This window comes from Myxine glutinosa, chromosome 7 (assembly GCF_964187855.1).
Source record: "Myxine glutinosa chromosome 7, kmMyxGlut1.1, whole genome shotgun sequence".
Taxonomy (NCBI): Eukaryota; Metazoa; Chordata; class Myxini; order Myxiniformes; family Myxinidae; genus Myxine; species Myxine glutinosa.
The window spans coordinates 78344394-78367829 of NC_136267.1; the positions used below are offsets into that span (position 1 = coordinate 78344394).

Consider the following 23436-nt stretch of genomic DNA (forward strand, 5'->3'; position numbering starts at 1 on the left):
TATATATACATAACCCTAAAAAAAAGGGGGTACGGTTGATACACAGTAACAGAGAAATTTGTGCATTGAAAAACTGTCATATCAACGGGACGTAATCTTTATATTACTTTGGGGTTGTGGGGATACAATGATGAATGATCGTCAATTACGTTACTAAGGTAGGTTCAACGCCGATTACTGCTGCCAGTCAAAATACAAGAAAGTTTGAAGTTTGTAATATTTGATTTTTCTCTGCGTGTTTGTGAAAATGTGTACTTTCACTAGTCCTCTTTGAATGACATGTCACATAGTGAATAGAGTGTGCTAAATAAAGACAGGATTGAGTCACAAAGCAAAAGCGTCAACATGGTAAACATGATGTTTTGCATGGGACATTATGACGTACCTATTGTCTAACCAACGACGCGGTAAGGCCACATAAAAATAAAAAGTTGTTGAGCGTCCTTTTTTCTCAAAAGTTCGGGTAGGGAGGGAGGTTTTTTTTTTTTTTTTTTTTTTTTTTTTTTTTTTTTCTCCTACTTTCCATTGAGTTTTGTTGACATGGAAAAATATGAAATAAAGACTCCTTTCTCCTCAAAATGATTTTATTTCTTCATTCATCGGGTTCCATCCTGTGATCCGTGGCCGTGTCTGCAGCCAACACAAATTTGAGAAATGAGCCAAGAGTCTTTGTCACATCAGAAACTTTGCAAGCTGGTGAAACTTTCGTCATGTCAGTTTTACTGGGGCCGGCGAATACTTTGACAAAAGTACCGCGTGTATCGTCAGGCAATGGCTCCCTATCCCCATCGTACTTGCCGTCTGAGAACTCTGCATAGAAGTCCGAGATTGTAACATCCAACTCGATATTGCACGCAAACCAGTCCTTCACCGTCTTGGAAGAGCCCTCACGGGCTATTGATGCGATCACAATAGGCATTTCAAGCCGATTCTAGCACGAATCAATACAGATTTCAGCGGGAAAAATCTCACACAATAGCCGCCATGAATGGCCAACATAAAATGGGTGAAGTTGCCCGAGGCACTTGCGACGCTCTGCGCAGCACGCACTGCGCATGCGGTGCAGAACGGCGCCAAATTTGAATGTGAAAAGATCGTTTTTTATGATTTTTTTCAAAATAAAAAAAGTTTCAGGTCGGGTGTGTTTCCTAGGGTCGGGCGGGGACGATCAACAACTCTTTTTTTAAAATCTGGCCGAACCTATTGAAGTCGGCTTTGATGCCGCCGCATGGGCTGGGCGAATGTATAAAACGGAGAGGTCAATGGGGAGTTTCACCATTCATTCTATCCTGTTCGAGCTATCAAGACCAAGATTCACCATTCGCTTCTATACTGACCAAGACCAAGCTTCACCATTCGCTTCTATCCTGACCAAGACCACGAGATGGCACCGCGATCATTCACAGCAGCTTTCAAGCTCCGTGCCTGCAGGTTTGCAGAAGAGTTTAGTAATCGGGCAGTCGGCCGACACTTCGGAATCGACGAGTCTGTCATTAGACGCTGGCGGACTAACAAGCAGACGCTGGAGACGATGCCGAAGAAGAAGAAGGCGATGACGAGGACTTCTTCGGATTTTAGAGACTAAACCCATCGGCCCTTTTCAGGGCCCCACATTGGCAAGAGCCAAAACCCAACGGCCCTTTTCAGGGCCCCACATTGGCAAGAAAGAATAATTATAATGTTTTTTAAAATTCTCTTCCAACTCATTTCATGTATTTTCACTCTTTGTCTTCAGTTTCTCTTTCCTTTCATCATATTTCGCTTTCCTTTTTTTTTTTTTATTCTCTTCTCTTTTTTAAATTTTCCTGATTTTTTTTTTCCCTCAAAAATCTTTTTCTTTTTTTTTTTCTTTTTTTTTAAGTCGAAAATCAGGGGTGCGGTTGATACACAGGTGCGGTTGATACACCGGAAAATACAGTATTAGTAAGGGCATTTTATGAGATATTTCACAAATCTGTTAACTAAATTGTTACCAAAAAATTTCTTCACCAATATGTTTGTAAAGGTGTGTAATAACATGTGTTAAAATGTTGAAGTTCAACTCCCGTGGGAAACCCAGAAAAAAAGCTGTTGAATTCGGGTACCGAAAAATTATTTTCGAGAATTTTTATTTTTTTTAATCGGCCCTTAAGTAACTTATGAGGGGTCAAATAAGGGTTTTTCATGATTCTGAGTTGATTGTTAACATTTATATTTTCACTTTTACATTTACACACAAAGTAGCTTTTATTTCACATACATATATAATACTCAAGAGTTATTTCTCATTCACAATGTCAGAAGTTTCAACAGTCATTGTCTGTCTTCTTCAGACTCAACAACATCATGACTGCAGTTTCTGCATGTAATGCCATAACAGACTCCACAGGCCGAGATGCACGTGACCCCATTCTTCTTGCAGCTGCATCGCCGGTTGCTGCAATCTCCATGACAATTACAGCTCGTGAACTGCAATAGCTCCTCAGGAGCCGTGGGGTCCAGTGTTGGAACTGGCTCATACCCATGCACACCTATTGTCCATCCATAGTCACTGGGGTTCAGAGACATGCTCTGGAGAAGGATCCAGTCCCGGGTCTGCAGGTAGGCACGGAGTGAATGTTGTGCAGCTGCACCCTCTGTTGGAGGTAGAGTCTCTGGTTTGATCACTCCTGCCGCTGCCTTCCTTGAGAACATAGCGACCCCAGCGTGCCGTATGCACTCTTTCAGAGTGGTGAAGATGGTGTTGAGGTCATTAGGGTCTCCTTCAATAACTGGGAGGAACTCGATCTGTGTGCTCTGCTTTGCATCATTAGCATGGATTCTCTTCATCCAGCCATTCCAGTTGGAGTGTGGGAACTCAGGATCGTTGGCTTTGATCACCCACCCCGCTGCCCAGAGTGTGTCACCTGGAGTTAGGAGTGGCTGATCATGAGCCAGGGAGGAGGAAAGCTCAGCGAGGGGGAGAAACATGATCGCGTTCGTTCCTATCTGTTTCCTGTTCGTAAATGGAATAATCTTTACTTCAGTTCCTCTCAGGATCTTAGCTTTGTCGAGTGCCTTCAACTTCACCCGGGGGAAAGCTGCTGTTGTCTGTGGATCTGGCAAAGGTGGTGCCGGAGAGGTGATTTCGATCCAACCCATTGAGTGAAAGGGAGTGTTTCCGTGAATAGAGACAATGTTTAAATCTATATTGTCTCCAACAAACTGAGTGACTGCATTGTTTGTTTCCCCAACCTCCATAAAGACCACCTGATCATTACTTGACAATTCACTTTCACTGGCTGGCACTTTGGCTGTCATCACTGATTGATCCTCAAGCGCAGCATCAGCCGCAACCTCATCATTGATCTGTTCATCGGTTTCCTCCACAATGGTGTCAAGAGTGCCAGAAGTATCTGGAACATCATCTCCACTCCTACTATTAAGGAAGCAGTATTTGTAGTTTTGTGTCTCCGTGTAAGACTCAGTGTATCCCAGCCGGTGGAACTTGTTGAGCATCCATTTTGACCCAAATCTATGATCAAGTTGTATGGCAAGCCCCATTTGGTGTGGCAATACTCCAGACCGAGGTCGACAGGCCTTAATAAAATTCTGCCCCCAAACGGCAACTCTTTCGTCTGTCTTGACAATCGGTCTCAAGAACATCTGAAGGCTTGCAGGAACAAGTGTCAGCTGACTATCGATGTCAGTCATACTGTGTGTGGTGGGATATGACTTTGGACCTAAATCAATCAAGGCAATATCATTGCATATGAACTTGAGTGCCGTCTTTATGATCTGAGTCTTCTCATCTCCATGGTCAAGATTAGCATGATGCCCTCGCAGAATATTGTCGGTGCCATCTTTGAGACAGAGTACATCTGCCCTTCTTTCCTGTGTTGTGAAATACAAGGTGTCTTCGTATTTCTCTAGAAGTTTTATCTTTAGCCAATGCTTTGAATAAGAAAGGCTCTTCTCTGGTGACTGATCAAACTCCTGCAGCTTTTCATGGACTTGGTCCATGTTCATTACCCCATGCTCTAATTCTGAGTCTAACCATTCGCAGAATTCAATAAAAACTGCCTCTCGCTCCTCATCAATACTCCTCTGTCCTCTCTTCCTTTTTCCTTCCTCATCAGTCTTGGACAAACTGTCACCTCTCGCAAACATAAGTTTGCATCGCAAATGGTACAGTGTTTCTTCTGCTACCAAGTCGTTGATCCCTTCCAGGCGTCCAGTGACTTCAGTGCCCCAGTCATCCCCGCGACTCCGTGCTGTCTTCAGCAAGCTTGCCTTCAGTGTATCTGCAGTCAAATTATCTGGCACTCTGTATTTCTTTCTAGCTTGTGCTGGATTAATTTTGTAGAGCTGGGCTGGTTGGTTTCAAAGAATGCATACATCCTTATACAGGAGGTCAACTGACTGTGATCTTCGAGAACTGCAGCCAGTTGATGAACTGAACTCACAAGTAGTGCGTCTTCTCTTCAACTTTGATGACTCTTTATCTGCCTTTGATGCTTGAGCTGACTTCTTGGTGGTTGCAACAAAGTTGTTGTACAGATCATTTTTACACTTCTGGTGGTACCTCAGTTTTCCTTCCTTTTGAGCCTCCTTCATACGTTCCACAACAGTAACATTTTCGACAGTTTCTGCTTGTTTCAATAAAGTTGAGTATCCCTTTGGAGTTGCCTGTATGAGCCTTTCAGCTGGTGTATCCGAGTGTGCACAGATGAAGCAATTGAGCACAGGTGGAGTAACGTCTTCATCCATATTGCTAGACTCCATGTCCTGCAAAGTAGAAAATGAGATATATTTAGAAATTATTTTTCCACAAAGGAGTGTCTGTGGTGAAATATAAATGTTAACAATCAACTCAGAATCATGAAAAACCCTTATTTGACCCCTCATAAGTTACTTAAGGGCCGATTAAAAAAAATAAAAATTCTCGAAAATAATTTTTTGGTACCCGAATTCAACAGCTTTTTTTCTGGGTTTCCCACAGGAGTTGACCTTCAACATTTTAACACATGTTATTACACACCTTTACAAACATATTGGTGCAGAAATTTTTTGGTAACAATTTAGTTAACAGATTTTCATATGTTTCCCTTACTATATATATATATATATATATATATATATATATATATATATATATATATATATATATATAGTTATATATAGTTATATATATATATAGTTATATATATATATAGTTATATATATATATATATATATATATATATATATATATATATATATATATATATATATATATATATATATATATATATATATATATATATATATATATAGTTATATATATATATATATAGTTATAGTTATATATATATATATATAGTTATAGTTATATATATATATATATAGTTATATATATATATATATAGTTATATATATATATATATATATATAGTTATATATATATATATAGTTATATATATATATATAGTTATATATATATATATATATATATATATATATATATATATATATATATATAGTTATATATAGTTATATATATATATATATAGTTATATATATATATATATATATATATATAGTTATATATATATATATATAGTTATATATATATATACAGTATATATAGCTATATATATATATATATATATATACGTATATATATATATATATATATATATATATATATATATATATATATATATATATATATATATATATATATATATATAGTTATATATATATATATATATATATATATATATATATATATATATATATATATATATATATATATATATATATATATATATATATATATAGTTATATATATAGTTATATATATATATATATAGTTATAATTTCAACATAATTCCAATGAACTTTTCGTTCTAAGACATCTTGAAAAGTAAGTTCACCCCCACAAAAAAAATATTCCATATTAAATGCCAAGTATAGTATATATATATATATATATATACAGTGAAACCTTGACTTACGAGTGCACCAACTTACGAGTTTTCCTAGATACGAGCCGTCGCTCGGGCGGTTTTTTGCTTTGAGATGCGAGCCGAGATCTGAGTTACGAGCTTACGCCACCCGCCACCAGGTGGGTTCCGGTCACGTGGTTATCTTGCCGTGCAAGCATCTCTGCCGTATATCGCTGCTGCTTTGTTTTCGCATGTTGGTTATTTTGGAAAATTTCTTAGTTTTAACCATGGGTCCTAAGAAATTGAGTGCCAAGGGCAGTACTGAGAAGAAGAAGAGGATGATGTGCTTGGATATAAAACACGCAATCGTCGAAAAACATGAGCGAGGTGTGCGTGTTGTCGACTTGGCGAGGCAGTACGATCGTAGTACTTCTACGATATGTACGATTTTGAAGCAGAAGGAGTCGATAAAGGCTATAACGCCAGCCAAGGGCGTTACGATTATTTCAAAGCTTTGGACCTCTATCCATGAAGAGATGGAGAATTTTCGAAACATTTTTAAAGGGAGGAAGAAACAAACCTCGTTGGACAGGTTTTTATTGAAACGCCCTGCAAGTGAAAGCGAGGAAAGTGTGGCGAAAAGGGCAAAAGTTATCTCCTCCACCTCCGCCAGCATCTTCGTCTGATCTTCAAGGTAAATACACTGTAGCGCGATGCTGCGCGCGCTAATGCTTACGCAAGGAGCAAGCGGACAATGCGGTTCATACAAGAGTCTTTATTCAAACTGCAGCACTAAGCTGCTCAAGGCTGCGCGCCCCGTCTATATCCTGAGGCCACGCCTCTCTCCCCGGCGTGGCCCACCCCCACTTGGTGTGCGGGGTGATGTCACCACGTCAGTGCTTTCGTGTCCGCCACAACACTTAATAAAACCAGTTTATTTCTTTACATTGAAGGAGTCTGGACTCCAGCAGAATACGGATAAAAGGATGGCAAGGCACAAACTCGTCCGAGAAGATGTTTATTCGTAAAACCAACTCGGGAACACTAAAAAACCCGTTTATCGGGCTGCCTTATAAAGCAAAACCAAAACCCAAACCGAAACCGAAAGCCACGCCTCTCAAGCGAGGCGTGCTTCGGTGGTCACGTGATCCACAGGTGTAGCTCATTATACCCGCACGCGCGGGACGCTTTGGCGGTCACGTGACCAGCCACTCTGGCGCCGGGGATCCCCGCCGGTGACGTCACCGGCTGGAGCAAGGAGATTCTGATGCCGGTCTTGCTTGGGGGACCCATGGGTCGCTACAACATTCTCTTTTATTATGAACAGTATATACGAGGTCGTGCTTGTTTATACATTATTTGTTATTTATAAAGTACATTTTTCTTATTTAAAAACACGTAACAAAAAAAATTGGTGTGGTTTTTTGGGGGCTGGAACGGATTAATAGCATTTCAATGCCTTTTAATGTGGAAATTTAATTTGAGAAACGAGCAAATTGAGTTACGAGCTCGGTCACAGAACGAATTAAACTCTTAAGTCAAGGTTTCACTGTATATATATATATAGACATACACACACACACACACACACACACACACACACACACACACACACACACACACACACACACTAGCCGAAACCCGTGGAACATCCACGGAAGGGAGGATGTGGTGTATGGATAGAGTGTACCATTATGGATGGCATTCCCTGTTTGTCGTTAAAGGCGGCAAAAAGGGTTGGCGTCAGGAAGGGCATCCGGCCGTAAAACATTGCTTCAAAAAGGGGACCGAAAAACAACAACAACCACGGTTCCCAAAAAAGGCCAACCCCCGCTTGCGGGGAAAAATGGCCTCTAAAGGTGGTTATTTATAGGGGATTTGCTTGTCCGAGTAAGAGTTAGGAAGAAAGATGAGAATGAAGAGTGCGTATATGAACAACGATCGCCGACACCAGCACAAATGCATGCTCTGGATTGTCCACTCAGTGGACGGCTTGCTTTCGCCTCCGCCTGTCCAATCAGCGGACGACTTGCTTCGCCTTCGCCCAGCAGACGCCAATACGATGGCGTCATAAGATGGCGTCGTATCGGCAGTTAATCGGATGCTTTTGGGCCCCAACGTCGGCTAATTCATATTTTTCGAGTATGGCTGTACGTGATAAACAAAGAGCGCGGTTCGTAGATCGTAAATCCATTAGTGCCGTGGCCGTAGGCACCGGGTCACTGGGTGCGGCGTAAAAGGGATAACAAAGTCGAGTCCTTACGCTATTATTATATAGACTAGCGGGGTCACCCGTGGGAATCCCACGGGCATGGATGTGTGTGACATTTCGACATATTGAGTTATATGCTGCACATTCATTTTTACAAAATGGTTACTGGCAAGTCATCAGATCCAGAAATGGTGTGAATTTAGTTATTTCACATAATATGTGACCCCTCACTCCTCTCCACCTGACACTCTCCTGTCTCCACCTGACACTCTCCTGTCTCCACCTGACACTCTCCTCTCTCCACCTAGCACTCCTCTCCTCTCCAAACCCTCACATCCCTCTCCTTTCCAATCCCTCACCTCTCCAATCCCTCACACTCCTCTCCTCTCCAATCCTTCACACGCCTCTCCAATCGCGCCTCACACTCCTCTCCAATCGCGCCTCACACTCCTCTCCAATCGCGCCTCACACTCCTCTCCAATCGTGCCTCACACTCCTCTCCAATCGTGCCTCACACTCCCCTCCAATCACTCCTCTCCAATCGTGCCTCACACTCCTCTCCAATCACGCCTCACACTCCTCTCCAATCGTGCCTCACACTCCTCTCCAATCGCGCCTCACACTCCTCTCCAATCGCGCCTCACTCGCCTCTCCAATCGGCTTTCCCCGTCTCGTTTCTCTCCTTTTTCTCCCGTCTCGTTCTTTTTCTTGCTCCAAATCGGCCCGTCGGAATCGGAAATCGGCCCGTCTCGCCCGTCGGCCCGTCGGAATCGGAAATCGGCCCGTCTTGCTTTTGTGCTTGTGCGTAAATAAATTGTGTTCATGACACCATTTCTGGTGTTGGGCTAGCGGCTAGGGTGCCGGCTTAGGATCCTGGGTTCGAATCTCGGTCGATCGCCGAATTAATGCCAGGGGGGTTGACTCAGCCTGTCATCCTTCCGAGGTCGGCTAATTGAGTACCAGTTCACTGGTAATTCCCTGTTTGTCGTTGAAGGCGGCAAAAAGGGTTGGCGTCAGGAAGGGCATCCGGCCGTAAAACATTGCTTCAAAAAGGGGACAAAAAAACAACAACTACCACGGTCCCCGAAAAGGCCAACCCCCGCTTTGCGGGGAAAAATGGCCTACACCATTTCTGGATCTGATGACTTGCCAGTAACCATTTTGTAAAAATGAATGTGCAGCATCTAACTCAATATGTCGAAATGTCACACACATCCATGCCCGTGGGATTCCCACGGGTGACCCCGCAAGTTTGCATTGACGTTCGTCGACGGACTCGTTCGCCCGTCTCATTCGTTTTCTTGCTGCATCCTGTTCAAGTCTGCGTTCTTCATCGATCGTCTCATTCATTTTGGAAATAGAAGTTTCCACGCAGCGCATGAATTGTCACGATCCTCAAGAGGAATTTGTCTCGTAATCATCAAATGATAAATGGCAAGTAAATTATATTGTGGAAAATTAAAGATTTCAAATAAACCTATTTAAAGTGTATTCGCACATAACTAATTTTAAAAAACGAAGAAATATCTCTCGGTAATTTCCTGAAACATATTTTACTTCCGGCTAATAATGTTGAATTAAATAAAAACGAAGAAATATATGTCGGCATCATTGTTGACGTTTTTGTGACGACTGTCATCAAACGAAAAAGTAATATATCTTAACGGAAAAGCAAAAGCGAATTTTTAATATATATCGACACGTTGCCGTCGGTGTCATGTTGGGCGGTGTATGATACACCATGACGCGATTTTTAAAAATATATCTCTGCATTTTCCCGCGTGTGTGGAATGTTCTCAATTATTGCTGACACCGAGTCCAAAACCATCGATAAAAATGAAATCATATGGTGAGTTAGATTGGAGATAAAGGCGTGAGAGAGACTCAATGGCCTTGAAGTTGAAGTTACAGGCGTTTGAGAATTCATTTCGTTCTATAAACGGCAACTTTCATTGGATTTCCTTCCCGTTTTTTTTCAACCGAGTCGAAAACTATGTTAGCGACTGTGAAAAATGAAATGATATATCGAATTTTTAATATGTATCGACACGTTGCCGTCGGTGTCATGTTAGGCGGTGTATGATACACCATGACGCGATTTTAAAAAATATATCTGCATTTTCCCGCGTGTGTGGAATGTTCTCAATTATTGCTGACACCGACTCTAAAACCATCGATAAAAATGAAATCATATGGTGAGTTAGATTGGAGATAAAGGCGTGAGAGAGACTCAATGGCCTTGAAGTTACAGGCATTTGAGAATTCATTTCGTTCTATAAACGGCAACTTTCATCGGATTTTCTTCTCGTTTTTTTTCAACCGAGTCTAAAACTATGTTAGCGACTGTGAAAAATGAAATGATATATCGAATTTAAAATAGATATCGACACATTGCCGTCGGTGTCATGTTGGGCGGTGTATGATACACCATGACGCGATTTAAAAAAATATATCTCTGCATTTTCCCGCGTGTGTGGAATGTTTGTGGAAAATTAAAGATTTCAAATAAACCTATTTAAAGTGTATGCGCACATAACTAATAACAAAAACGAAGAAATATCTCTCGGTAATTTCCTGAAACATATTTTACTTCCGGCTAATATGTTGAATGAAATAAAAACGAAGAAATGTATGTCGGCATCATTGTTGACGTTTTTGTGACGACTATCATCAAACGAAATAGTAATATATCATAACGGAAAAGCAAAAGCGAATTTTTAATATATATCGACACATTGCCGGCGGTGTCATGTTGGGCGGTGTATGATACACCATGACGCGATTTTAAAAAATATATCTCTGCATTTTCCCGCGTGTGTGGATTGTTCTCAATTATTGCTGACACCGAGTCTAAAAGTAAAACCATCGATAAAAATGAAATCATATGGTGAGTTAGATTGGAGATAAAGGCGTGAGAGAGACTCAATGGCCTTGAAGTTACAGGCCTTTGAGAATTCATTTCGTTCTATAAACGGCAACTTTCATCGGATTTTCTTCCCGTTTTTTTTCAACCGAGTCTAAAACTATGTTAGCGACTGTGAAAAATGAAATGATTTATCGAATTTGATTTGAAATAAAACTGGGGGAGAGCAAGACACCACGGGCCTACAAAACAGGACTCAAAGCTATGCGAGTTAATAAAATGGTGGATATTTGTTTATAGCCACTCCCAGAATGGGTGGAGCTATGGGTGGAGCTACTCTGCAAACCGAGTAAGCCACACCCCGGACAGACACCCAACAGATAGACAGACAGACAGACAGAATCATCTACGGCTATTATAATATAGATAGTTATATATGGTATGATTATGATGATGAGACCTGGGTCCATCATTTCACTCCAAAGTCAAAGTGAGTTTGGAGTCGAGACATTATTGGTCCCTGCTAACAAATAAATTGAGCGTCTTTAGTCAGCCAGAAAAGTTATGGCACTGGTGTTTTAGTTTCCTATATAATTTATTGAACGTGTGAACACTATAAATCCACAGTGACCTGTTCTAAAATGAAGTAAGACTAGCACTAAGCAGATGATGACCTTGTGCCACTGTGCCAGTCTCATAACATGACTTTATTGCACGATAATGCTCCCCGCACACAGCAAATATGACCACTACTTCTCCATGTAGATGGGAGTAGATGCTATAAATCATCTCCCAAAAAGTGCAGACCTGTAATTTCATCACTTTGGACCACTTAAGGAACATCTTGGTTGCGTTAAGTTTCCAAACTATGAACACGCCAAAGCATGTACCCTGGCCAAAATGGCTACTTATCCATCCCAAATAGATCTCCACACTGCATCAAGACACAACCACATTGTGGATGGCATAAGTGTGTCACTGTGGCAGGGGAATACTTTGGAAAATAGGTGTTAGTTTCATCAAGCACCTTTGGCTTTTTTATTTTTCTATAATAAATAATCCACGTCAACCTTGAACTATCCTCATAAAATTGATTACAACCTTCCTTCTTGCCCCTCGTGTTGATTTATGTGAACTTTTGGGTTGTATCTCATAGGCCAGGTATAGATTAGATTTATCTGTTGAAATGAAAATGTAAAGTGTGCAGAATATTTATCAGCAACATTTTATCATGACCTTTATTTATCTGTTTTATTGGCACTGTCTAAGTTGTATAGTTAACCGAGTGTGATAACTATTTTTACAAGCAAGCCTGTGGGCCTTAATCCCATTAATTGTTGCCTTTTTTGTATTTCAATATATATATATATTTAATACTGCATTGGAAATGTAGCCTGGTGTTGGCTTAGCGGTTAGGGTGCCGGCTTGGGATCCTAGGATCCTGGGTTTGAATCCCGGTCGATTGCTAAATTAACACCAGGGGGGTTGACTCAGCCTGTCATCCTTCCGAGGTCGGCAAATTGAGTACCAGCTTGCTGGGATGAATGATCCCGGTGTGTACCCCGATTTAGAATAGGTACACCGTATACCTGCGCATCGTAAGAGGCGACTAAGGGTTGGCGTCAGGAAGGGCATCCGGCCATAAAAACATTGCCTCAAACAGGGAACCATGATTGTCATGGGGCCCGCAAGGCTAACCCCCGCTACAGCGGGGAAAATGGCCTTAAAACGATCATTCATTCATTCATTCACTGCATTGGAAATCTAAGTATTGGGAAATGGCAAATGATTATTTAATTGATGTACCAATGTTATTGGTTATGGAGACGTCATCGATATACTCAGTCGGCTGACATTTGGGGAAAAATACGTACAGTAGCAAGGATGTATTGACATCACTTTCCAGGAGCCAATCACAGCGCACCGAGCCCTCGCACGATCAATCCACAGCATCTCCTGACTTGTCACCAAGCCACGCAAAGTGTCTGGGCATATATTAATGGGAATAATGAAAATGTTTTTGACCTTGCACTGCCTGGGTCTTGCCGATTTAAAATACTACTTTTTTCAAGTTTGTGCAACCAGTGGTTTGGGAGGAGATGCAAAATTGTCACACATACACTGGATGCTATTCAGACACTGGATGTTATTACCAAAAAAAATTCTGCCCATCTTAATGAAGAGTTTAAAAAACATGCTCACAGTCAATTTCAGCTCCAAAAATTAGTTTCTCATTCTCCAGCTACCCCTAATTATTTTGCGATCTTTTTGCAAAACATCCGTTCCTCCAGAAAATAAAGTCTACCCACTTGACAGCAACTTGCGATGCATCCGCATGACATGAGGACTCAATAATTGTTTTTCCATCAGATGGCTTGTGTTTTATCATATCAGTATCGGCTTACATTTAAAAAAATTGCTCATACTTAAATTATTCAGGCACGGCACAGTATTTAAAAGTTTCATAAATGGTATGGGAGGAGGAAGTGGCAGAGCACAGGCAGAAAGGCAGAGAGGTGGAGTAATGTGCGGGAAGGAGTAGATTATGTTGTGAAGAAGGGAGTGGTAGAATACTGTGAAGTAGGGAGTGAGACCTAGAGACTGTGAGGGAGGAAGTGCGGGGTAGGGTACTGTGAGGGAGCTAGTGTGGGGTATAGTACTGTGAGGAAGGAAGTGCGGGGTAGAGTACTGTGAGACAGGAAGTGCTGGGTAGAGTACTGCAAGGAAGGAAGTGCTGGGTAGAGTACTGCGAGGAAGGAAGTGCTGGGTAGAGTACTGCGAGGAAGGAAGTGCTGGGTTGAATATTGTGAGGGAGGAAGTGCAGGGTAGATTACTGTGAGGGAGTGAGTGTGGGGGAAGAGTACTGTGTGGGAGGAAGTGCGGGGCAGAGTACTGTGAGGAAGGAAGTGCGGCATATATTACTGTGAGGAAGGAAGTGCAGGGTAGAGTGCTGTGAGGAAGGAAGTGTGGGGTAGAGTACTGTGTGGGAGGAAGTGCGGGGTAGAGTACTGTGTGGGAGGAAGTGCGGGGTAGAGTACTGTGTGGGAGGAAGTGCGGGGTAGAGTACTGTGTGGGAGGAAGTGCGGGGTAGAGTACTGTGTGGGAGGATGTACGGGGTAGAGTACTGTGAGGGAGGAAGTGAGACGTAGCGTACTGTGAGGCAGGAAGTGCTGGGTAGAGTACTGTGAGCGAGGGGAATACTTGAGTAAGCGAGGGTGTCAATTTGCTTTTATTCTTTGACTTTAGGAAGAAAAGAGGAGCAACATTTAATTACGCAAAGTTACAGTCTGAAGTACTTGATGCTTGGGATTGTGAATTGGCATGATTTGGAGTGAGATTTTTAAATGAGAAAATTGATGGGGGTAGTAATATCTACTATATATAATAAGCTTGTGGATTAAGTTGATTCGACATCTGTTATCAATCATCTGGTGTTTTTTTATATTTTTTAATCAAATGCTACTTTGTACTAAACTGAATGAATGTGTATGTGAGATTGCAAAATGTAATTATTGCTGAACATAAAGCTTTGCTCATTCATGTTAAAATTATCTTCCAATAAAAACTTGAATTATTTTTTGTTAACATTGACCTAAAAAAAATTGGGGAGCTTTTTTGCACTGAAATTTACCTGCATTGCATTGGCAGTAATTATTATGTTGTATTTAAACTTGGGGACACCAAGGCAGCATATCTTTGGTGGACTGACTCCAGAGCTCGCTTATTGATAGGAACTGAATTTGCTAGCTTATCACATATGTCTGATTGGCACTCACCTTGAACATCTCGCCTTCTGTGTGACCATTGGCTGATTTACCCCCAAGATGAGGAAGCTATGATTAATGATGCTTTGTTTAGTAGCCCTTGTATCAAAGGAACGTTGCTGCTGCATTCAGAAATGTGGCCCACTTGAGCCAAATGTCCAACAGTGGCACAACCAGTCAGTCTATCACCTGAGGTTGTCATATGCTGTAGGTGACCTTTATTCCGAATGGGACATTAGCATTTTTACGCCTGTCTCTGGCAGAATGACACGCTTTTGAGAGCAGCCTTGGGGCAGAGTTAATATTCCATTGCCTCACGAACTACCATTCCCGAAAGATAGACACTTTGGTGCCTAGGGGGTTTTCTTGCCGAAGTCTTTACAGCTTTTTGCCAAATCACTGACTTTGTTGCTGCCTCTTCCAGCCCGATCCCCTGTCTTCAGTGCCATGTTCGAGCACGAAATGGAAGAGAGCAAACTGGTGGGTTTCATGCGCGAAACTGCTCTTGGAATATGTCCTTTTGAATCCAGCCTTAAATTTGAGTTGTAAAATGTGTTTATTTGAAGGGTCTTTAAAATAGCATAGGAATTTGTGTATTTTGAATGTTCTTGATGTACTTTACACCTTTACTTGCAGTTTGCTGAAAAGTTTTTGTGCAAGTTAACCTAGTTTTTATTCCATACTTAATGAAGTTTGACATCTGCATCCTGAGTTTGAATTTGTACACGTAGATATCAGGTCCGACAGGATGGTGCAGAGGTAGCACACCTATGTTTGAGCTGTCGTCTAGGTTTTATTCTCAGCCAGAATATAAACTGTCGGATTGGTGCCTCGCAGGTGCACCATGAAGTGCGTCGTCCTTCGGTTGTTCGTTAAGCCCAGTGTCCTGCCTGCTAATATTTATTGCTGACATTGCAGATCCAACGGTGTCTTTTGGCAAGAGTAGGCGAGTTATCACCCGCACCCTGAACAAATTTGAAATGCCTGTCAAAATCAGGTCCAGTTGAATAAATGTCAAGCCTGACCATCCGGTGTATGAAAGACTTACTCCAAAACTTTCCCCACCCCATTGACCGACCCAAAAAAGAAAGGTAGGATTAATTTGCGGCACTGAAGATAAATGTGAAGGTGAAGAAGTAGTCGTAATAGTTGTAATGGTAGTAGTAGTAATCTCAGACCAATTAAAAGTTAACTCAGATTGTATCTAGATTCGAAATATAATGGTTATTTCATCATCGTCTTATCCCTTCTCTCATTAGTTTAGGTTTTATGGCTCACTGAATCTCAATGATCAGCTCGTCTTTCTCGAGCTGGCCAGCTGGACTTGATGTTCCACTGGGGTACCAGCGATGTCACTTGCTCTTTTTGAAGAACACTTTGTAAACTTCAATATCCATTAACAATCAATGCCTGGTGTTGGCTTAGCGGTTAGGGTGCCGGCTTGGGATCCTAGGATCCTGGGTTCGAATCCCGGTCGATCGCTGAATTAACGCCAGGGGGGTTGACTCAGCCTGTCATCCTTCCGAGGTCGGCAAATTTGAGTACCAGCTTGCTGGGATGAATGATCACGGTGTGTACCTCGGTTTAGAAAAAGTACACCGTATCCCTGCGCATCGTAAGAGGCGACCAAGGGTTGGCGTCAGGAAGGGCATCCGGCCAATAAAACATTGACTCAAACAGGGAACCATGATTGTCATGGGGCCCGCAAGGCTAACCCCCGCTCTAGCAGGGAAAATGGCCTTAAAACGATCATTCATTCATTCATTCATTCAATCAATGCGAGCAAACAGGTCTCCAGATCAAAGTACTTTTGTAGATGAGCACACTCGTTGATGTAACGCAAATCACCAGGGTGTCCGTCTGTAGTTTATTTGGGAGTCATATTTGACGAGACAGCTCAAAGATGAGTGCACTACCTCTGAGCAATTTTCCAACTCATGAAGAAGTACACTTAATACTAAATAATATAAATTGTCTCCAAATTTTGCTTCCCCCCCAAAAGCAAAGTTCAGCTTCCCGTTCACGAACAGTTGATATTTGAAATTTTGGAGATTTATGGACAATAGGATAGAGGACGGCATTGTTCCCACTTATGTACCAATTTAAACAGCAAAATGGGCAAATAGTCTGAGAAATGTTTCAGGTTACTTAAGAGGCATGTTAACATACAGTGCCCTCCATAAGTATTGGAACAGTGAAGTCAAATTTATCATTACCACATACTTGTGCAAACAAACACTAACTATTATACTACTTTAATTTACTTTGTTAATCTGTTTCAATACTTATGCTTCCCTAAAATGGGGGACTGAACATAAAAATTGCTATTGTTCTACAATTGTAAAACATATATGCAAAGAAATACCAATAAATAAAAGCTGACCTTCTGTACTCTTACCGCATTTTCATCTTTTGATGTAAAATCCAAATTTCTTGAGTATATAGCAATAATAACAAATTTCACTTCACTCTTCCAATACTTATGGAGGTCACTGTATGTGGTGCAACAAGACAAATGATCATTCGTGGCGATACGCTCTTTCCAGAACATCAGTTCTGCCAAAGTTGCTTTGGTTTTAGAAACAACCCTGGATAGGTGGCTACTCCAGCTCAGGGTGCTGTAGGTTCGCACAAGCATTTGCACTTTCGCCAGGGTACTGGCACACAATTTGGACAGGTGATATTTCGAAAGGCACTGTGAGATCTCTGAGGTCCATCAGCAAATACTAGCAGACTGATCACACGGCTCAACGTCACACCGAAGGACTGGGTGTACCCATTGATGCAATGCCCTTCCTGCAGAGCACAGTTCGTTTATCTTCAGGTTGAGAAGTGAACCCAGGCGAGGCAACTCTGGGCGTGTATGCAAGCTCTGAGCTGTGCTGTCAGCTTAAAATATCCCATATAGTTTTTATTAGAGGTTTGTAAAAAAAAAATTGCAGTTCTTTGTAATTGTATTATTAAGCTGTTTCTAGAGGTAGTTTAATAAAATTCCAAAGCAGATAAATGGCTTGAAGTGACCATTCCCTGGTACGTTATTGACAAAGGAACATTGTGGTATTCTTTATTGCCCAATATTGCTCACGACACCTTGATGTGCCCCTCACCACTTTAACTTGCACTTGCTGTCTGTACGTGAATCGTACTGACTTTATTACCTGTCGACCGTCGTTTGTAGAACCGGGTGGAGATCAGCGACGTGGCTGCGGATGTTTTCCGAGAGATGATGCACTTCATTTACACAGGAACTGCCCCCAACCTCGAGAGCATGGCTGATGACCTGCTGGCAGCAGCAGACAAGGTGAAACCAATCTGGACCCTCCAGATCATATTTAAGTTATTCATTCAATCACTCTCTTTATGTGTACCGAGTACCGGGGTGTACCCCGGTTTAGAATAGGTACACCGTATCCCTGCGCATCGTAAGAGGCGACTAAGGGTTGGTGCCAGGAAGGGCATCCGGCCATAAAACATTGCCTCAAACAGGGAACCATGATTGTCATGGGGCCCGCAAGGCTAACCCCTGCTCTGGCGGGGAAAATGGCCTTAAAACGATCATTCATTCAATTACTCTCTTCTATCTACCAATGTCAAAACTTCACCCTTACCATTTATTAATTTGTTGTGCTTTCCTTTTTTGAAGATGTGGTGTGTGAAAATATAAAGCCAAACAAGAAGCTAGTTACCTTGTTAGATGTGACCTTTCATTTTTATTACCCCCACCACCGAAGGTGGACGGAGGTTATGTTTTCACCCCTGTTTATCTGTGTGTCTGCCTTTGAGCAGGATATATCTCAAAAAGTTATGAATGGATTTGAACGGAATTTGGTGGACAAGTGGAGTGTGTGACACGGACAAATTGATTTGATTTTGGTGAAGATCTGGATTGGGATACGACAGTTTTTTTTACCTTTTTAAGTGATTCTTCACCATTGAGAGATGGGGCTAAAAACGATATATAGCACAATATCTCAAAGTTATGGACGGATTCGGACGATACTTGGTTGACAGGTTGGGCATGTGACAAGGACGAATTGATTATATTGTGGTTCAGGTTCGGATGCAGATCCGGCCTATCAGTTGGATACAAAACGTAAACTGTTCAGCCTGACGGAGGTATGTGCACAACCTACCGAATGCCGTTCTATTTTTCACTTGTGATTGATTGCCTCTTGTACTTAAATAATAAAAGGTATCACACATAATAGAAGGTGAAAGGATCGCACATGATAGAACACTTCCACTTCTGGTTCCGCCAGCGAGGTAGCATCCTTCCGAGCTCTCCATATCATCAAAGTTAATTAAATTATCATCAAAAGTATCATCAAAGTCTTCCCGATTGTATTTTTGTCAAATTTCGAGCTTATTTTACTGTGTATGTGTCTACTGTGTGTTTCCACTAAGAGCTTGTTTTGTAAATCGTGCAAACTTGTGTGCAATAGTCAATCGTGTTCGCGCAGCGTTTGGGGCCTGTCCTTCAAGGCTTCCTGTCTCGTTGGTCTTTTGTTTATTTATGTTCGTTCTTTTGCTGTATTGCGTTCTTCTTTGTTTTTATTTTCATCCCCTACTTCGCCCGAACATCTTACCCTTTGGATACAGTCGTAAATAAAAAAAAGTTAAAAAACAAAAACGTATCCTCACAATAATGATTACCTTCTCTCCTTGCGGCTCCCCTCCCTCACCCACGACCATCCTTCCCCACCTGCAACCACGTGCTGGCTCACCTCGCATTTTTCTCTCCATTTTTCTCCTTCTTCTCCAGCCGATTCTCACCTTTCCAATTCTAGTTTTCACCATATGCCTCCAACCTTTCTCCTTCTTTCTCAGATCCACTTTCAAAAAAATCCTTAAAAAACAAACCAAAACTATAATAATATTAACGAATATTAGTTACGGGAGGTCCCTCCTCCCGTACTAACAAATTGCTCATACACCTCCCTGTTTCTTCATTCTCTGCTCACCTGGCTTGTTAATCTCCTGTTCTTCAGGGAATTTCCCAGATAGTTTTCACAGTTTTGTTTTAAAATGTTTAAACTTTCCCCTGCAGTCCTGTACCCAGTTGTACATCATAACCTGCTCTTCTTCCTCTTCAAAAGGCTGTCTTCAATTTGCTCATTAAATCATTCCATTTAAAAAAAAATTCAATCTTACAGTTTTTCCTTTCTACATTCTCTAAACTCACCTTCATTCCACCCCTCCTCTAACGTTTGTAAACGGATCTCTGACCTGAAAATCGCAACAAAACCCAGTTTGTAATAAATGCTTGTTTTTCATTAATCGTCCAATACTTTCTAAATTCCCCCTCACCCCTCCCCTCCTAAACTCCACCCTCACCCCTCCCCTCCTAAACTTCCCTCTCACCCCTCCTCAAAGCTGCTTCCTCCCTGCTTCCTCTCCATTCCAACTCATACCTCCACCTCGTCTAACCTTTTACTTTGCTCTGCCTCCCCTCAAACAACACCTCACTGTGCCTCTTCCAATCACCATCAAACCTTTTGTCCTCCTCATCCTTCCCTTTCTTCTAGCTCTTCTGCAATCTCTGACACACTATCGACAGCTCTCCCTACCTCCCCCTCTCCTTCCTTATGTTACCCTACTCCTCCCCTCCCCTGTTCGGTATCCAATGCTTCCCCTCCCTCTTAACGGTATGGAAAGCAAACATCCGGGGCCTTCGCTAAACCTGATTTATCTCTCCATACAGGTTACTTCTGACAAACCAGACGTAATCGGCCTAACAAGCTTTCCTCCTTCAAGATGTCTCTGATTCCGTAGTATCTCTCCCTGGATACTCCCTCCTCTGGTATGATAGAACTGAGCCTCGTCCTGGTGGTGGGGTTGCTATCTTTATCAAAAACTCTCTTCCTCACTCTCCCTGCACTGCCCTCTCTCCACCCAACCCCCAGGAGTACCCCTGGCTACGGCTTCCCCTCCGCTCCCACCTTTTGTTCATATGTGTGTTGCACCATCCTCCAAAACAGTGATGACTCCATTTGCATCTTGCTGTCTGACAACATGGACCAACTTCTATCCACTCATCCCAACTCTTCCTCATATGTGGCGACTTCAACTGTCTTCATGGGTGTGTGTGTGTGTGGGTGGCTGCTGGCTGGCTGGGTGTTGGGTACATCTCGCACCATTCATGGCACCTCGGAAAAGGACTTGGGCACTGACAGTCTGTCAATTTCCCGACCTGGATCTCAGTCAATTGAGCATCTTCTCTTATAGACTTGGTCATGACTAACTTCCCTGCAAATGTCAGTTGTTCTTTTTCTGCTCCAATTGGTTCATCTGATCCTTTGCTTATTAAAGTGGACATCTCTCTGGCCATTCTCAGAGAGCCTCCTCAGCGTCGACGAGTCTGGCATTTCACTCAGGCCAACTGGCGCGGTCTTCAAGCAGCCATCAATCATCTGGACTGGTCTCCCATCTCTACTGCCTCTGACATCGACTCATCCTGGGAATTTTTCCGAAGTAAATTTCTCTCTCTCATGCACAGATTTATCCCATCTCGTCTTCAGTTGTCATACCCTTCCTCCCATCCATGGTACATTGAATCTTGTGGTGAGGCAGTTGCCCTGAAATAACTTCCCTTCGCCTCATGGATGGCAAATCCAACTGAAGGCAATCTCAGTTCCTTTCACAAAGCTCGGAACAAGTGTGTGTCTACCCTCAGGAGAGTCAGGAAACAATATCTCTTTGCTCTGAAGAGTGAACTGTCAAACCTGTCTCCCTCGTCCAAATCCTGGTGGCGTCTGGTCAAATCTGTTTCTGGTGTTTGTTCCCCTCCCTTACGTCAAACAGCTACACAGCTGACACTGCACATGACAAGCCGAATGCCTCAACTCTGTGTTTGCCTCACAATCTTGTGTCCCAAACCCATCTCTCTCTGTACCCACCTTACCCAGTCGAACCCAGCTGCTCGTGGACTCTGTGTCCTTCTCTCCTGACAAGGTGGAAAGGTTTTGGCAAAGCCTCGACTCTGATTCTGTCAATGGATTAGACGGCATCAGTCCACTGGTCCTAAAATCCTGCTCTGCCGCTCTATCACACCCTCTCTCTGTTCTCTTCACCCTCTCTTTTGCTCAAGGTCATCTGCCATCAGCTTGGAAATCGGCCAACATTAACGCTTTACACAAAAAAGTGCAAAAACAGATCCTTGCAACTACAGACCAATCAGCCTGCTCCCAATTATCAGCAAAGTCATGGAATCCATCATTGCTTCCGATATTAAATCTTCTTCTCCAATGGCTTGATCTCTGATCGTCAATTTGGATTCAGACCAGGTCACTCTACACTCTACATGCTGCTTCCGCTGTCTCAACAATGGATGGAAGTCCTCAACGCCAAACAGGAAATCAGAGTTGTCTCCCTCGACATATCACATGCCTTCGATACGGTCTGGCACCCTGCCCTGCTCACCAAACTCTCCTCTTATTGTATCCTTGGTAACCTCCACGCATGGCTTGTGGACTTCTTCTCCGGTCGCAGTCAACGTATGGCCCTGAATGGATTTCTCTCATCTCCCCTTCCTGTTCAGGCTGGAGTTCCCCAAGGCAATGTTCTGGGCCCTGTGCTTTTTCTGGTCTTCATTAATGATCTCTGACTCTCTTGAAAATCCTCTCTATCTCTTTGCTGATGACTCCACTCTCTGCCGCTCCATATCTCAACCTTCAGATAGGCAGGCTGCAGCCTCTTCACTCTGTGCAGACCTGAACAAAATCACAAACTGGTCAAACAAGTACTCCCGCTTCCAGAAGCGGAAGCGGAAGTAGAACATGTCTTTCGAACCTGACATCTCACACTCTCACTTTGACTCTCTGAATAGACCGTCTGGACAACTCTCCCATCTACTTTCTCAACAATCCTCTCAAATAAGTTCTGTCACTCAAGCTTTAGGGTCTCACTACCTGCCATGGTCTTTCCTGGGAAAACCACATTGCCAAGCTGACCTCCAAATCTAGTCGCCGACTGGGCATCCTCTGTCGTGCGAAGTCCTTTCTTGGCACTCCTGAGCTCCTCACCACAAACAAAGCATTCATCCGCTGCATGATGGAATACTGCTCTCCCGTTTGGGCTGGTGCTCCTGCCTCACACCTAGCTCGGCTTCACGCTGTTGAATGCAAAGCTTTCAGAATCATTGGTATATCCCACGATGAATCTGATTCAGAGGGCCTTTCACTCGCTCACTGCAGGCAGGTTGGTGGTCTTTCTGTCTTCTACAGACTCCTCTCCAGCCTAGCTCTCCCCGCTCTGTCTATGCTCTGTCCCCACCCCCCCCCCCCTCCCCCAATATTCCTGCACAAGATCTGCTAGAAACCCTCTTATGGTGAAACTGCCAAAATCAAGACTCTCTACTCGCCTTCACTCTTTCATTCCTCTTTTTTCCTGCCTCTGGAACAATCTCCCACACTCTCTTCAATCCCTCTACTCCCTCCAGGTCTTCAAAATAGCTGTTCACCACCATCTCTTATCTTCCCCAAAACCTTGATCTTTTCTGCCCTTGTTAAAACACCCCATATCCACCTCTTTCAATCTCCCACATTATTCCTGAAATTCCTCGTAGTGTTCATTTGCCTCATACCGTGCACCCATCCCCTCCACCCCTCCCCCTCCACCCCTCCCCCCACCCCACCAGCCCTCTCCCTGTCACAGATATACCGACATCCCTGTTCTCGAGTGTTGTTGTGCTTGTGTGCTTTCCTCTCTCTC

General features: G+C 42.6%; 1 protein-coding gene across 6 annotated transcripts in view; it reads left to right on the plus strand.

Annotated features, from left to right (window-relative positions):
• Positions 1 to 23436, plus strand: part of LOC137430568 (speckle-type POZ protein-like) — a 307794-nt gene that overhangs the window by 237201 nt on the left and 47157 nt on the right. For all 6 annotated transcript variants that reach the window (XM_078781905.1, XM_078781900.1, XM_078781903.1 and 3 more), the window contains exons 8-9: positions 15152 to 15207; positions 17906 to 18028. In XM_078781905.1, coding sequence (XP_078638031.1) covers positions 15152 to 15207; positions 17906 to 18028 — 179 coding nt within the window. The remainder of the gene's footprint in view (positions 1 to 15151; positions 15208 to 17905; positions 18029 to 23436) is intronic.